The 17,100-nt window shown below is 47.9% G+C and overlaps 1 protein-coding gene across 2 annotated transcripts in view; it reads right to left on the bottom strand.

The window, feature by feature from the left end:
* Window positions 1-4,562: 4,562 nt before the first annotated feature.
* The window catches only part of LOC131192700 (zinc finger and SCAN domain-containing protein 12-like), a 28,437-nt gene continuing 15,899 nt past the window's right edge, over window positions 4,563-17,100 (bottom strand). The window contains exons 4-6 of one of the 2 annotated variants that reach the window (XM_058172114.1): window positions 16,254-16,730; window positions 10,579-10,806; window positions 4,563-5,536 (exon numbers count right to left, since the gene is read on the bottom strand). In XM_058172114.1, coding sequence (XP_058028097.1) covers window positions 4,929-5,536; window positions 10,579-10,806; window positions 16,254-16,730 — 1,313 coding nt within the window. In that variant the 3' untranslated portion in view covers window positions 4,563-4,928. The remainder of the gene's footprint in view (window positions 5,537-10,578; window positions 10,807-16,253; window positions 16,731-17,100) is intronic. The other variant, XM_058172116.1, reaches the window with a different exon arrangement.

The following is a 17,100-nucleotide window of genomic DNA, read 5'->3' as shown; positions in this document are numbered from 1 at the left end:
TTTGTGTCAATCTGGAACTAATTACTCTATTTTTCACCTCTTCAAATAGTCTAAGTTGAATTTTTTTTTTATTTGAATTTATATCCCACCCTTCTCCGAAGACTCAGGGCGGCTTGCACTGTGTTAAGCAATAGTCTTCATCCATTTGTATATTGTATACAAAGTCAACTTTTATTGCCCCCAACAATCTGGGTCCTCATTTTACCTACTTTATAAAGGATGGAAGGCTGAGTCAACCTTGGGCCCGGTGGGACTTGAACTTGCAGTAATTGCAAGCAGCTGTGTTAATAACTGACATAGTCTGCTGAGCCACCAGAGGCCCTTCAATGTTTTTGTGGGATTTACTAATTGCACTGAGACCTACCTTAATTCCTCAAGAGCCCTTAATCCTGGTTTATTCTTTCCTTCTCCTCCATCCTCCATGAAATGGCATCTCCTCCTCAGCTGAATGCAGCACAATGTTTTCCTAGCTATTTTACTTGGGAAGTGGACTTTTTTCCCTTGATCCCATAGAAATGTCCTTTGTGACATCATTGCTGATGTTGCCAGAAGCTGGGATCAGCCAGACTCCTATTGGCTACTTCGGGGGGGCTTCTGGCATCTCCTTGTCCCCTCCAATCACAGGGTGGGGCCTCCTGTGAGCCCCTTGATCCGGACACCTGGTTCCCCAGAGGCTCCTCCAGTCTGATGGAGGCTCTTTCTCTTTATGGATTTTGGTCCAGTCCTAGGATACACGGAAGGTCAAATGAAAATAGGAATTAGGGGCCGTTCTGCCATTTCATGCCGCTAATTCTTACACACACACACTCACCCCCATGTGCCTCTGTGAGCATTCAGCTCCTCCTGCCAACAAAGGGGGTTCCATTATTTGTGGCCCCTCCTGTGGGGGTCTCTGCCGTCTTCCCTTCTCAGCTGAAGTGGGAGAGGCTGAGTTTGGGTCCGTCCCTCCTTTCAGCTAAGAGCTTATCAGGCACAGCTGGAGCCATGGAGGTTCACTACAGGCAGCCATCAACCTGCAACCATTTGAAGTTACAACAGAACCCGTCCACAAAAGGTATTTCATGACTGCGATCCATAATGGGCAGACAACCATAAGGTGAGGATCACCTGTATGTATTGATTTTTATTTATTACCAAATTTAGCAACCACCTATATCGCTCACAGAGTGAATGATTTGCCTTGTTGGGAAAACTCATTGGATTCCATGGCCACCTCTCTTGTGAAACACAGCTGGGGGGCGGTGGAGGGGACTCTCAACAATAAAACCAAAACCAAGAGAACCAAAAGAATCTGGCATCTCACACCCACACCCACACCTCTCTCCAATCTTGCAGTCTCAGCCTTCCTCTGTCCCAGATATTGAGGGCCAAACAGGCCTTATTAATTATTTTTTTATTTATTAATTTAATTTATATACCGCCCTTCTCCCGAAGGACTCAGGGCGGTTTACAGCCAAATAAAAACAGATTTCACAAAAATGTAAAAAACATTTTAAAAAGCTAATTCAATTAGGCCGAAACAGACTAAAACTATAATAAAACCCACATTAAAACTACATTAAGCCAGCCCCGCGCGATAAAACAAAAAGGTCTTTAGCTCGCACCGAAAGGTCCAGAGGTCAGGGAGTTGTCGTACCCCCGGAGGCAGCTCATTCCACAGGGCAGGAGCCCCCACAGAGAAGGCCCTCCCCCTGGGGGTCGCCAGTTGACATTGTCTGACTGACGGCACTCTGAGGAGGCCCTCCCTATGGGAGTGCACGGGTCGATGGGAGGCTATTGGTAGCAGCAGGCAGTCCTGTAAATAACCCGGTCCTATGCCATGGAGTGCTTTAAAGGTAGTAGCCAACACCTTGAATTGCACCCGGAAGACCACCGGAAGCCAGTGCAACTTGCACAGGAGAGGTGTTACATGGGAGCCTCAAGTTACTCCCTCTATTACCCGCGTAGCCGCATTCTGGGCCAGTTGGAGCCTCCGGGTGCTCTTCAAGGGGAGCCCCATGTAGAGAGCGTTAAAGTAGTCCAGGCGGGAAGTGACGAAACCCGGTCTAGGAAGGGACGCAACTGGCGTATCAGGCGAACCTGATAAAAAGCTCCTCTGGCGACGGCCGTCATATGCTCTTCTAAGGACAGCCATACATCCATGAGGACGCCTAAATTGCAAACCCTCTCCATGGGGGCCAATGACTTGCCCCCAATAGTCAGCGATGGAGTCAGCTGGCTGTACCGGGATGCCGGCATCCACAGCCATTCAGTCTTGGAAGTGTTGAGTCAAAGCCTGTTCTTCCCCATCCAGACCCGCACGGCCTCCAGACACCGGGACATCACTTCAACGGCTTCTAAACCTTTTCAAAAGGCTACAACAATATTGACGAACCTTTTCGGCATTGAGTGCTGAAATGGGACCGTGCGTGTGTGGGTGCCGGAAACTGGAAGAGCAGCCGCCCAGTGCGCATGTGCATCCCCAAAACTGGAGGATCATCTTCCTGGTGCGCGCATGCACTCCGGGCGGCTGCTCTCCCAGTTTCCGGCGCTCCTGCGCATGTGAAGCCTGGCTGGCCAGCGCGATGGAACTCAGAAGAGCAACGGACAATGGCTTACGTGACCGGAGAGATGGCTCAGCGTGCTATTTCCGGCACATGTGCCATAGGTTCGCCATAAAGGGACTAGAAGGATGGGTTAGAAGGATCTCCCAGGAAAGGATCTTCCCCAGAGCAGGGGTCTTCACCTGAAAAGTCACACTTCCTGGCTCCCATTAGATGGTAAATCATAACGGTCAGGATCTGGGTTAATTATCAGTTTTATAATGGTTTGTCTCCCCTTCTTCAGCTGCTTGTTGAAACAGAGCAAGGACGCTGCCAGCCACACTCACCTCAGACAAGTTCTGGTTTTGAACGTGGATTTGAATCCTTTCATTTCTCTGTTGTGGTCCGTCAGCAGCTTAAGGAGCTGGCAACGGAGTCGGACAGCGATGAGGTTGAGGTGAGGCCAGGGCCATCAGGAAGTGAGATGGGGACTCCAGAGCTTCCAGAAACTGATAGTAGTGAGGCAGAGGAACAGGAGGAACCTGTTCCTAATGCACGCATGAGAAGAGCTGCCAGAAGGCAAGAGCAGCTCAAGCAGCGAGGACGACTCGGGAGTAGGGCCAAGAGATGATTGGCCCCTCCCATAAGGCTTAAAACAGACCAGCAATGGTGTTTGAGCTTTGCCGGAAAACAATGTTGTAGCTGTCATCTTCTGCTTCGTCTACTTCTTTGTTTTTGTGGCTTCTGGACGTTTGTCAGGAAGAGCCTTTGGCAGTTTGTCTAATTGGACCAAGGTTTGCGAGAGAACTGAGGAAGTTGTGTTGGGAGGCATTTGTTTTACTTTGAGTTGAACGACACTGGGAATGAAGTAATTCCCAGCTGTTCGAATAAAGTTTGTTTGTTTTTCCATGGACTCAGTTTATTACTACCTACTTGGGCCTGGGTCACAACATTCTTCTCCTTGAACAGGGGATCATTTTCATAAAAGTTCACACTCCTCAAACACGCATGTGTGTCTACATGGACACTGGTACAGGCTGTATTCCCCAGCTGGCATGAATTCTGGGAAGTGAAGTCCACAAGTCTTAAAGTTGCCAAGGTTGGAGACCCCTGCTTTAGAGCCCTATCTAAGTGGTTTACAGAATCGGTCTATCGCCCCCCCCACCCTCAGGGTCCTCATTTTACCCACCTCAGAAGGATGGAAGGCTGAATCAACCTTGAGCCAGGCAGGATCGAACTCCTGGCATGTTCCAGCGAGTGTCCAGAATGCACTCAATTCCCCACAAAGACATGGCAAATGAGGTGTCTGCAGGTGGGTGAGCGGCTGTCAAAAAAATACAAGATGGAGTTCAAATCAAAGCCCCGCCCCTTTTCATGAGTGTGATGGGTTGTCCTGCATGTGTTCTGTCTCCTTCCCCACTTCAGACCCACGAGCTGGCCTTCAGCCAGTGGATTCACGGCTCTTATCAATCCTGGCAGAGAAATTGCAGCTGCCTGCCAAAGTTCAAACAAATGACTCACGGAGCAAGACTTTCAGCTCTTTTTGAAACAGATCAGCTAAACTTTGCTTCCCGTGGAGTGAGAGCAGTCCCAAAGCTCCTTATATATCCTGTGGGGTGGGGCTTCCTTTTGATGACGCTGCCTCTTTAATCTTCTGAAGCGCGGGTCAAGCCAAGCTTGATTATTATTATCAGCTGGGTCTGAAGGCGTAGCCTGGGGAAGGGAGGAATCAGGGGATGACGGCCTCATTACGTCCTCTGACTGGTCTGGTTCTGGCTCCTGGAGCCGAGCCAAAGGAATCGGTGCTCCTGAGGTAAGCCTTATCGGCCCTTCCCTCTCACTTTCCAAGTCACTTTCTGGCAGGAGGCCCGGCTCGGGGGCGCAGACACAACAGCATGTCAAAAGAACAGCAGGCTGTTTCTGTTGTATCATTTTGGTATTTTTGACTCCCGCCTGACTCCCTGCTCAGAAAATAAATCTTGAGGATGGAGAGCATAAGATTTCCCTCCCACCGCCCCACCCCGTATCCTAAAAACATGCCTGTGATAACAAAGCTGGCTTAGCCTTTTATTGGAACGGAGAAAGGAAAACTGCAACGGAGGTCAGTGAAGTGTTATTGTGCATAAAATAATAATATTAATAATGTAACAATGGTCAGAGATAAGAAAGAGTCTTTACGTACATATATATATACACATATATACAGAAGCATGCGGTGGGGCAGGTTTGTGTGTACACCCACCCACCCACCTGTGGACAGGGGATTCGGCTGGTTAGTTTGAACTGAATCGCTTTTATCAACAAGCCAAGCTTCTCTTCTCTATTCAAGCTAGAAGTCCTGGATGCTTAAGTCCGATCTGTCCCGAAACGCACCAGGTACAAAAAAGTAAAGCCGACCGCTTTGAATTACGTCGCAGAAATATCGAAAGCAAAGTCACTCGATTGCGTGTCGGCCTTTCCTACCGACAAGGCCTCCGTGGGCGGTTTTTCCTCAGTCGCCTCCAACTTCACCCCATTCCTCCACCTCCCGCTGCCCTCAAGACCGGCCAAGGGAGCTGTGCGGATGGCCGAAAAATTATCTGGATTGTAGTCTACGGACATCTCTCTGAACTGGTTCCCCTTCAGGTTGCCCGCTCTCCTGTGGATCAGCTGGTGCTTGTACAAGCTGGATGTGTAGCTGAATTTCCGTCCGCAGTCCAGGCAGGTGTAAGGTTTCTCTCCCGTGTGGATCCGGTTGTGCCTTACCAAATCCGCCTTGTCCCGAAAACCTTTGATGCAGATAAAGCACCAGTATTTCTTCTGCCCTCGACGGCTGACGGTTTTCCTGGCTGTTTTGCCTTGCTGGCCCGTGCCGGAGGCAGATTCGGGATACTGATTCATCGATGGCCGCTGTCCCAAGCTGCTGGCCAAGGGGCCAACTCCGTTCTCGGGGAATGTTTGGTTAGGCCAGGCCCAAGAAGGGGTTGCCCCATCCCGGTGGCTATTTTCCTGGTTCCCGTGCCGTTCTTGGTCTCCTGCAATAAGAAAAGAAGTCTAAATATACCAGCCAATGAAAGAGCAGATCCTCAACCCACTTAAGCCAATCCGACCATTCAGACAAGCTCATAGAGTAGCTAAGAACTTAGGCTAAATCAGATGTATTGAACAACATTATACTATTGCTATTATATTATACGATATTAGTATAGTGCTTTCGAACTGCTGGTTTGGCAGGAGCTGGAGCATGTGACAGGAGCTCACGCCCTTCAGCAGCAGCAATGGGTCTCGAACATGAGGCTGCTGATCGTCAGTCCAGCATTCTAACCTCATGAGCCACCATGCTCCCAATTAGTATAATAGTATTATATTAATATATAATTATATTACTATATTAATTATATAATATACAATTATTATAGAATACAGGTAGTCCTTGACTTACAACAGTTCACTTAGCAGTTCACTTAGTGGCATAGGACCATTTTTCACACTTATGACCGTTGCAGCCTCCCCACCATGGTGCACATGATTTATCTTGGGACACTTGACAACTGACTCACATTTATGACGGTTGCAGTGTCCCAGGGTCTCCTTTTGTGACCTTCTGGAAAGCAAAGTCAATGGGGAAACCAGATTCACTTAACAACCGTGTTACTAATTTAACAACGGCAGCGATCCATTTCACCAATGTGGCAAGAAAAGTCATAAAATGGGGCGAGACTCACTTAACAAATTTCTCACTTAGCAACAGAAATGGGCTCAATTGTGGTCGTAAGTTGAGGACTACGTGTAGTAGTATTATATTAATATATGATACAATCAGAAGGGATGCAATGGCTCAGTGGCTAAGACACGGAGCTTGCCGATCGAAAGGTCGGAAGTTCAGCAGCCTGAATCCCTAGTGCCGCATAATGGAGTGAGCTCCCGTTACTTGTCCCAGCTTCTGCCAACCTAGCAGTTCGAAAGCACATAAAAAATGCAAGTAGAAAAATAGGGGCCACTTTGGTGGGAAGGTATCAGTGTTCCGTGCACCTCTGGTGTTTAGTCATGCCGGCCACATAACCACGGAGACGTCTTTGGACAGTGCTGGCTCTTTGGCTTTGAAACGGAGATGAGCACCGCCCCCTAGAGTCGGGAACAACTAGCACATATGTGCGAGGGGAACCTTTACCTTTATGATACAATCATATTTATATTTTAATTACATAATAGTATATAATATATATATCATCCTATTCTATCATATGATTAATACAGTATATATATAGATATGTATATGTATATGTGTGTGTGTGTATATATATATATATATATATATGTAGATCTTTGGTTATTCGGGTTTTCTCCCGCGTAAAATTGGAAGTGTCTTGGCGACGTTTCGACGAAGTCTCATTCGTCATCTTCAGGCTTCAGCTTCGTGCTTCTGGGAGCAATGTGTGACTGCAGCTGTTTCTTCCTTTTTAACTGCTAGTGGGGGTTTGAACTGATTGGGTGGGAGCTTGGCTGTGCTCTGATTGGATGGGGTTTTTGTGCTCTGATTGGCTGGGGTGTGTCCTGTTTGGGTGGGGGCTTGGTTGTGCTCAGATTAGTCTGAGCTGCAGGATTTGAGCTGGTGAGCTGCACAGCTGTTGTCGGCCGTGTTGTGATCGTGCCACATCTTCACAGTGGGTGTCAGTCTGCTGCATGCATGGATTGGAGGGGTTTGAAATGGCTAATGTTGCAGCTGCGGTCTGGCTTCTGGTCCTTAATCGTGCTTTATGATCAGTGTGGGTTTGGGTCTGCTTTCTGGGTGGATGTGTGGTGGTGACATCCTGTGTGGACCTCGTGAGTGTGGGTCTGGTGTCATTCCTCGTGTTAGGGACACGTTTGTCAATAAGGGCAGGTTTGCAAATGGCTGGTAGGCGGGAAGTATCATCTACCAGCCATTTGGAAACCTGCCCTTATTGACAAACGTGTCCCTAACACGAGGAATGACACCAGACCCACACTCATGAGGTCCACACAGGATGTCACCACCACACATCCACCCAGAAAGCAGACCCAAACCCACACTGATCATAAAGCACGATTAAGGACCAGAAGCCAGACCGCAGCTGCAACATTAGCCATTTCAAACCCCTCCAATCCATGCATGCAGCAGACTGACACCCACTGTGAAGATGTGGCACGACCGCGAACATGAAGCCGGACAACAGCTGTGCAGCTCACCAGCTCAAATCCCCCTGCAGCTCAGACTAATCTGAGCACAACCAAGCCCCCACCCAAAGAGGACACACACCCATCCAATCAGAGCACCAAAAAACCCCCATCCAATCAGAGCACAGCCAAGCTCCCACCCAATCAGTTCAAACCCCCACTAGCAGTTAAAAAGGAAGAAACAGCTGCAGTCACACATTGCTCCCAGAAGCACGAAGCTGAAGCCTGAAGATGACGAATGAGACTTCGTCGAAACGTCGCCAAGACACTTCCAATTTTACACGGGAGAAAACCCGAATAACCAAAGATCTACATACAAACACCCGCGAAAACCTCAGAAAACAAATATATATATATATATATACATACATATGTATGTATGTAGGTAGGTAGGTAGGTAGGTAGGTCTTGGCATATTCGGGTCTTTTCCCATGTAAGGCTGAGAGTATCTTGGCGACATTTTGGCGAGGTCTCACTCATCATCTTCAGGCAAAAGCACGAAGCCGAAAGCACCAGCCTGAAGATGATGAGTGAGACCTCGTCGAAACGTCGCCAAGATACTCTCAACCTTACACGGGAAAAGACCCGAATATGCCAAGACCTACATACCTATACCCGTGAAAACCCACGAAAACAAATATATATGTATATATATATATAAAATAAAAACAGTATTCCAACCCTCTGCATCTCCTTCTCTTTCCTATCCTAGGTCACGGATTGCTTTTCAGTCAGCCACCCTCTTTCTTTCACCCCTTCTGCACCAGATTTGTAAGATTCTATTAAGGCAGGGGTGTCCAAACTTGGTCCCTTTAAGACTTTTGGACTTCAACTCCCAGAGTCCCTCAGCCAGCAAAGCTGGCTGAGGAACTCTGGGAGTTGAAGTCCAAAAGTCTTAAAGGGACCAAGTTTGGACACCCCTGTATTAAGGTAACCTTACAATAAAGTAGAATTAATTCATCTGAGTGTGTTTCTTGGCTGCTCTACTTCACAAGGTCAACAACAATCTTGCAAGTCAAAGTGCATCTCTCCCCTCTCGCCTTTACAGTCAAATATATTAGGGAGGTATATTTTCTTAGGCGTCTGCCATGTCCCCATTCCTTCTGAGGGCTCTTATCTGACCATCGTCTTGTCTATGTCCCTCCCTCCTGTCTTCCAAGCTCATTCTCACATACCATTTACAAGCAGCGAGTAGTAGAAAAGACCTCTTCAATGTTTCCCGCTACCTGGTTTTTTTCTAGACACGTACATGGGGTGAAATGCTCCCGGTTCGGACTGGATTGCCCGATCCGGTAGCAATGGTGGCATGTGGTCGGAGAAATGGTAGCAAAAATCCCTGCCCCACCTCCACCCCCATGCCCAGCTGAGCCGCATGATCATCAGAGGTTGTTTTTTACTTTTAAAAGCATTTTTTCTTCAGCTGAAAAAATGCTTTTAAAAGTTAAAAAAAAAGCCTCTGATGATCGCGCGGCTCAGCTGAGATTGTCAGAACCTTTTAAAAGCATTTTTCCTACAATGTCTTCGGCTGAAGAGGCTGTTGAAAAAATGCTTTTAAAAGAAAAAAAAATAGTTGGCCACGCCCACGTGGCTCAGCTGGGATCATCAGAGGCTTTTAAAAGCATTTTTTACAACTTTTTCAGCCGAAGAGGTTGTAGAAAAGATGCTTTTAAAAGGCTCCTCTGGTGATCCCAGCTGAGTTGCCTGATCAGAAGCTTTTAAAAGGATTTTTTTACAATCTCTTCAGCCAAAGAGACTGTAAAAAAATGCTTTTAAAAGCCTCTGATGATCAGGCAACTCAGCTGGGATCGCCAGAGGAGCCTTTCAAAAGATTTTTTTCTACAACCTCTTCAGCCAAAGAGACTGTTCAGCCAAAGAGACTGGTGGGAGGTAATGTGACTGGGTGATCATCAGAGACTTTTTTAACTTTTAAAAGCATTTTTTCAGCCAAAGAAAAAATGCTTTTAAAAGGCTCCTCTGGTGAGCCCAGCTGAGTTGCCTTATCATCAGAGGCTTTTAAAAGCATTTTTTACAAAAAAAAAAATTTTGTAGAAAAAATGCTTTTAAAAGTTAAAAAAAAAAAGTTGGCCACTCCCACCCAGTCACATTACAACCCCCCCCAAGCCACACCCACAGAACTGGTCGTAACAAAATTTACATTTCACCCCTGCACGTACAGTCCTCATCCCGTTGACTTGGAACTGCAAAGTTACTCTACTGAGAGCTGGTACCGATATCCGTGACGTGAAATGCAGAAACAGGGTGTCGCTCCAGAGAAGGCCCTGCTCTATCATCATGTGCCTTGCAACACCGGACGTTTTAAAGAAGAGATTAGATGACCGTTCATCTGATATGGTATAGGGCAGGGGTGTCAAACTCAAAGCCCGCGGGCTGGATCCAGCCCACGGGGTGCTTAGATGTGGCCCATAGGGCCACTGTGGAAACAGCAAAGGAACAGCCTGCGGTGCCTTTACCAGCAAAAATGCAGCCTGACCTCCGTTTTCGCTGGCAGAGAGTTGCAGGAGGCCATCGCAGCTGAAAACGGAGCTCGGGAGCCCATTTTCGCTGGCAGAACCTCGGGCCGCCACAGGAGCCCCCGACACAAGTGACATCGAGCTGGCCACGCCCCCCCCCAGCTCCCCCCCACCCCCGAGGTCAAACACAACCCTGATGCGGCCCTCAATGAAATCGAGTTTGACATCCCTGGTACAGGGTTTCCAGCCTCAGCAGGGGGTTGGACTAGAAGACCTCCAAGGTCCCTTCCAATTCTGTTATTCTGTTCTGCTTCCTTCCAGACAAACTTCTTGGAAGCATCTCTCACTGAGTTTCAGGGGAAAAGAGGCGAACCCCGGAAGGTTCTCCTCTCTTGCGCTTTCATCCATACCTTCGTAGGTTTCGCCTTTGAGATGTTTCCTCTTGTGTCGGTTGAGGGCCGGCTTTTGAGTGAAACTTTGCCCACACTCAAGGCAGCTGTAAGGCCTCTCTCCCGTATGGACCGTCTGATGCCGAAGGACCTGAGAAACATCCCGGAAACTCTTCCCACATGCCAAGCACTCTGGACGCTTACGACTACCCATGTCAGTCCTTGCGGGTTTCATACTTGGGATGAAACCTATTTGGAAAAAATGGGGGGGGGGGAAACACCCCAAACTATCATAAGCGTACAGATAGTCCTCGACTTATGACATGGGTGTCAAACACAAGGCCCAGGGGCCGATCTGGCCCGTAGGGCCTTCCTAGAAAATGTAAGAGGTCAGCCCACATTGCTTCCACCCGGTCTACCCAGTGCGAAGAGGGAAAAATGCCAGCAGTTTGGGGAGTGGTGTCAAAATGGCCACGCCCACCCAGTCAGCCATGCCCAGTGAATGGCGTTAATCTGGCCACGCCCCACCCAGTTGGCCACACCCCCCCTCCCGAGGTCAGCCACAGCCCTGATGTGGCCCTCAATGAAATTGAGTTTGACACCCCTGACTTACGACCACAACTGAGCCCAAGATTTATGTTGCTAAGCGAGACAGTTATTAAGTGAGTTTTGCCCCGTTTTACAACTTTTCTTCCCACGGTTGGCAAATGAATCACTGCTGTTGCTAAATTAGTCACACGGTTGTTATGGGAATTTGGCTTCCCCATTGGCTTTGCTTGTCGGAAGGTCACAAAAAAAGATCACAGGGTCCTGAGATACTGCAAGCTGTCGTAAATAGTAACCTGTTACCAAGCATTGTGAATTTTGATCACATAACCCTAGGGACGCTGCAAATGGTCGCCAAGTGTGAAAAACAGCCATAGATCACTTTTTTCTGTACCGCTGTAACTTCAAGACCAGCCGCTAAACAAATGTTTGTAAGTTGAGGACTATCTATATATTTGTTTTCTGAGGTTTTCGCGGGTGTTTGTATGTAGGTCTTTGGTTATTCGGGTTTTCTCCCGTGTAAAATTGGAAGTGTCTTGGCGACGTTTCGACGAAGTCTCATTCGTCATCTTCAGGCTTCAGCTTCGTGCTTCTGGGAGCAATGTGTGATTGCAGCAGGAAGAAAGGAAGAAACAGCTGCAATCACACATTGTGTCGTGTCCCACTCCTCCGCTGACGGCTGGGTCAGGGAAATCCGAATCAGGCTTGCCTCTGCAGCTCTGCCCAAAGTCCTAACAAAGTCCTCAGAGCAGGCAGGAGACCAGTAAGTGACTTCAGCAAGATAAGTTCGACTTTTGCCTGACTCAGAGACTGCCAGAAAGTAGATCCTTTATATAGGCCATGGGGTGTGGCTCCATGACTCAGCACTCATTAAGGCCTGCCCCTCCCTTCCCTCTGCAGCCTCCGCCTCTCCAATCTTCTGATGCGAGGGTCACTCCAATCAGCTGTTGGTAATAAACCCTCCTCAGGCTCACCTGCTGTGGAGGAGGGGGAGGGGTCTAGCTGCTCCGTTTGCCTGGGCATGGAGTCAGGGCTGGGGCAGGGAGATGCTCCTTCTTCTGCAGTTTGTGTGGGCATGGAGCCAGGACTTGGGCCGGGAGGCATACATTCCTCAGTGTTCGGGAGCAGGTAAGAAGGCCCCGGCTGCTCTGAGGGCGGGCAAGACACAACACATTGCTCCCAGAAGCACGAAGCTGAAGCCTGAAGATGACGAATGAGACTTCGTCGAAACGTCGCCAAGACACTTCCAATTTTACGCGGGAGAAAACCCGAATAACCAAAGACCTACATATATATGTATCCATAGACTGACAACAAATTTTAGTATTTTGATTAACAGGCAACCAACCGGATAAGGGGAACCATTTAGGAAAATATGATAAGGTTCCAGCAAAACGTTGGCCGAGATAAATTTTTAGATCCTCGCAATTTCCATTTTTATGCAATGTTATGAAACTTTTGACAGTCTTTAGATTTGATACTGATGTTGCAGCTCTGGGCATTGGCACAAGTAAAATAATAGTAAGTTTATTGTAGGCCAAGATTTCGATAGTTGGATTTTAACTTGTGTGCAGTTCAACTCTGAGGAAAAATAATAATAATAAAAAAATAATTATAAACTGTAAGCCGCCCAGGGACACCTTGTAGGGGGGATGGGCGACATAACCGTTTAATAAATAAATACATAAATCTGCAAGAATTACCTCACAGAACTGAGATATTTTTTTTATTGCTGTGATCCTCATTATGTCTGATTTCTCTCACACTATTTAGGTGTGTTTGTGTGTGAGAAGGAGGGAAGAGGAACCTTAATCTTCACAGCAAGGGTAGGTAGAGAGGATCGGTGTGTAATAATTAACAAATAATTACTATGGAAGGGCTACCCTTCCATAACGTTTTGGAAGCTTTTAAAAATGAAGTTATTCTGTAGAACCTTCTCTTAATGTTATGAAGCCATCTCTAGTCCCTATTTTTAATGCTTGTAGTTCTGTTTGAGTAGTGTGCCTTTATTGTGTCGTTGTATTACTGTGGATGTTTTATGTGAGTTCCTACCAGGTGTGAAATCCAGCAGGTTCTGACCAGTGGTGAAATCTGCTACCGGTTCGCTAGTCACGAATGTGCGAGCACCAAAAGCAGATTTGGGAAGGTAAGTAGAACAGCGAGTGGGGGGGGGATCAGCTGTGCCGCGCGGTTTAGCTTTGCTAGAAAGCAGGAAATCCTGCTTTCTAGCAAAGCTAAACCGCGCGGCACAGCTAATTGTCAGATCGTAGCTTTTTTTAAACTACCCGTTTGACCGAACTGGTAGCTAACTACTGTTTTGCCTAAACTGTTAGTTTTTTTTTTTACTACCAGTCTGCCACACTGCCAGATGATGGCAGTGTGACAAAATCGTCATTGCTGCTCAGTCAGAATTACCGCCCAAAATTGTACCCAGCGGCATTCAGTATAGAAGAGGGCATAGATCAGCGGTTCTCAACCTGTGGGTCGGGACCCCGTTGGGGGGTCGAATGACGATTTGCCAGGGGTCGCCTAAGACCATCGGAAATATGGGAAATATACTTGCGAGTCGAAGAATCGCGCTCCAATGGTTGACTCCACAAGCCAGCTGCAGGCTCTTCAAATCGCTAGCCGAATTCGGCTTCAGGCGCGATGAATTAAAAAAGAGAGAAATCTTTGCTCTGATGTCTCCCTCTCAAGCCAGCTGCAATCGCTCCCAATCGCTAGCCTCATCTGGCTTCTGGCGCGATAAACTTAATAGGGGAGGAGTCTCCGCTTTAATGCCTCCGTCCTCAAGGCAATCGCAAGCAGTTCAGATCGCTAGCCAATACGGCTTCAGGCGTGATAAATTCAAAACGAAAATAATTTTACGGTTGGGGGTCGCCACATCGTGGAGAATTGTATTAAAGGGGTCGCAGCACTATAAAGGTTGAGAACCACTGGCATAGATGAACTTGGAGAATATATTTGGCAATTGTTAGCAAAAATGAGCTTGGTCCTGGTAACTACATACAGGTAGTCCTCAACTTACGACCACAATTGAACCCAAAATGCATGTTTGTTAAGTGAGAAATTTCTTAAGTGAGTTTTGCCCCATTTTACGACTTTTCTTGCCACATTTGTCAAGGGAATCAGAGCCTGTTATTAGAACACAGAGCCTGCAATTACTGCAGGTTCAAGCCCGGCCCAAGGTTGACTCAGCCTTCCATCCTTTATAAGGTAGGTAAAATGAGGACCCAGATTGTTGGGGGGAGGCAATAAAAGTTGACTTTGTATAAAATATACAAATAGAATGAGACTATTGCCTTACACACTGTAAGCCGCCCTGAGTCTTCGGAGAAGGGCGGGATATAAATGTAAATAAAACAAAACAAAAACAAACAAATAAAACAGGTAGTCCTTGAGTAACAACCACAATTGAGCCTGAAATTTATGCTGCTAAGTGAAAGATTTGTTAAGCGAGTTTCCCCCATTTTACGACTTTTCTTGCCACCGTTGTTAAGCGAATCATTGCATCTGTTAAGTTAGTAACACGGTTGTTAAGGGAATCTGACTTTTTTCATTCTTGTAACTTTGAACGGCCATTAAATGAGCTGTTCTAAATCGAGGACTACCTGTTGTTAAGGGAATCTGGTTTCCTCATTGGCTTTGCTTGTCAGGAGGTCACAAAAGGGGATCACATGACCCCGGGACCCTGCAACCGTCCTAAATATGAGTCAGTTGCCAACCGTCTGAATTTTGATCATGTGGCCATGGGGAAGCTGCAACGGTCGAAAGTGTGAAAAAACAGTCATAAGTGCCGTTGTGACTTTGAACGGTCACTAAACGAACTGCTGTAAGTCGAGGACTACCTCTACAGCATGTGAAAGAAACTCAAGATTGCCCCATCTTGATTCTCTTTGATGCAGGAGGAAGGAAAGCTGAAAAACACTGTTCGGGCTTTCGATATTCTGTTTGTGTAGCTTGGATCAGGGTGTCTCAACCTTGGCCACTCATTTCACAACTGTCTTGCTTAGCAACAGAAATTTCAGGCTCAATCGTGGTCTTAAGTTGAGGACTTTCTGTAGTCAATTCAGCCACCCTCCAATATTCCCTATACCAGGGGTCTCCAACCGTGGCAACTTTAAGACTTGTAGACTTCAACTCCCAGAATTCCTTACGAACGATGGCCCCTTTATGACTTGTGGATCTCACAGTGCCAACTGCACGTAGTAACTTGCCTCAAGGCGGTTAGAATTATTAGATTCCTGATCAGCAGGAGTAATTCCAGTATTTGGGGACGGGGGGGGGGAATGTAACACATTAAGTGAAAAGAAACTGGTTCAAGACAGAGCCCGAAGTCTCACCTGGTCAGGTAGGATCATCATGTTTTGGCCAAAGGATGCCATCAGCTTCCCTTTCTGGAAATGTGGGTGGGTGGGGCTCAACTGACCCCTAACACGAATCTTTGCAAACCTTGATTTACACTAGAGTTGGGGTCTCCAACCTTAGTAACTTTAAGGCTTGTGGACTTCAATTCCCAGAGTTCCTCAGCCAGCTTTGCTTTGCTGGCTGAGGAACTCTGGGAGTTGAAGTCCACAAACCTTAAAGTTACTAAGGTTGGAGACCCCTACACTAGAAGTCTTCAAACTCGGCAGCTTTAAGACTTGTGGACTTCAACTCCCAGAATTCTCCAGCCAGCTATGCTATGCTGGCTGGAGAATTCTGGGAGTTGAAGTCCACAAGTCTTAAAGTTGCCAAGGTTAGAGACCCCCTGCCCTATACAGCAGGGGTGTCAAACTCGATTTCATTGAGGGCCGCATCAGGGCTGTGTTTGACCTTGGGGAGCTGACGAGGTGTGTGGTCAGGATGGGGGCGGCCAGCTCGATGTCACTCGTGTCGGGGGCACCTCTGGTGGCCCGAGCACTCTGTCAGTGAAAACGGGCTCCCAAGCTCCGTTTTCAGCTGCGACGGCCTCCTGCAACCCTCTACCAGCGAAAACGGAGCTTGGAAGGGCCGCCAGTGGCCCTCCCAAGTTCCATTTTTGCTGGCAGAGGCACCGCGGGCCAGTCCTTCGCTGTTTCCACAGTGGCCCCGTGGGCCAGATCTGAGTTTGACCCCCCCCCCCCCGCTATATAGCCTTCGAGATAACGGCAGGGGAGCCTCCCTCGTACCTGAGTCACTCTGGCTTTCCAAATGTTTTCTCAGATGCCGGTTAAGTGCTGGTTTTTGGGTGAAACTCTGTCCACATTTGAAGCAGGCGTAGGGTTTCTCTCCCGTGTGGACGGTTTGATGCCGGAGAACGTGCGAAAGATCCCGGAAACTTTTCCCGCATTCTGGACATTCTGGACGCTTCCGGCCCGAATGGGAATTCTGGTGATTCTGAAGCTGCGAGGCGTCTTGAAAGCTTTCGCCGCATTCGAGGCACCAGTGTCCGTGTTCCTCCAAACGGACCACTGTCTCATAGACCCCTTCGCTGCACAGCCTCGCGCCTTCCCCTTTCTGGATCGGCTCCGTTGGGTTCTTCTGCCCCAGCCCATCCCTGTTCTCGAGGGATCCCGGTAGCGCCATTAAGGATCCAAACAACACGGGAAGCTCAGGACCCCCTGGCTGAGAGACCCCCAGGAGATTTCTGCTCATGGCGGGATCACCTGTTGAAACAGCATAAACATCTAGATGTTGAGCTTCCTCTAGACCAGGGGTGTCAAACTGGATTTTTTTGAGGGTTGGATCAGCATTGTAGTTGACCTCCAGCCCTCCATGGGCTGGCCGGGGGGAGGGAGGGAAATGGGACGGATGGCCTCCTGCAGCATCCTGGTGGCCAAAACAAGCCTGAGTGGTTTTGGTGGCCAAAACACCATGTCAGGTCTGGAAACCATACTAGACTTTAGGGTTCCAGACGCTGCCACATTTTTCCCCTGAGGGGAAGAAGGGGGGTTGAGGGGTATGGTAACATTCTTCAAGCGGTCAAGGTCGGATGGTGTTCACATCTGCAGGAAGAGTGGCGAGAAGATATTCGAA

The sequence above is a fragment of the Ahaetulla prasina genome, chromosome 2, assembly GCF_028640845.1.
Source record: "Ahaetulla prasina isolate Xishuangbanna chromosome 2, ASM2864084v1, whole genome shotgun sequence".
NCBI lineage: Eukaryota > Metazoa > Chordata > Lepidosauria > Squamata > Colubridae > Ahaetulla > Ahaetulla prasina.
This window is presented reverse-complemented; position numbering and strand designations above follow the sequence as displayed.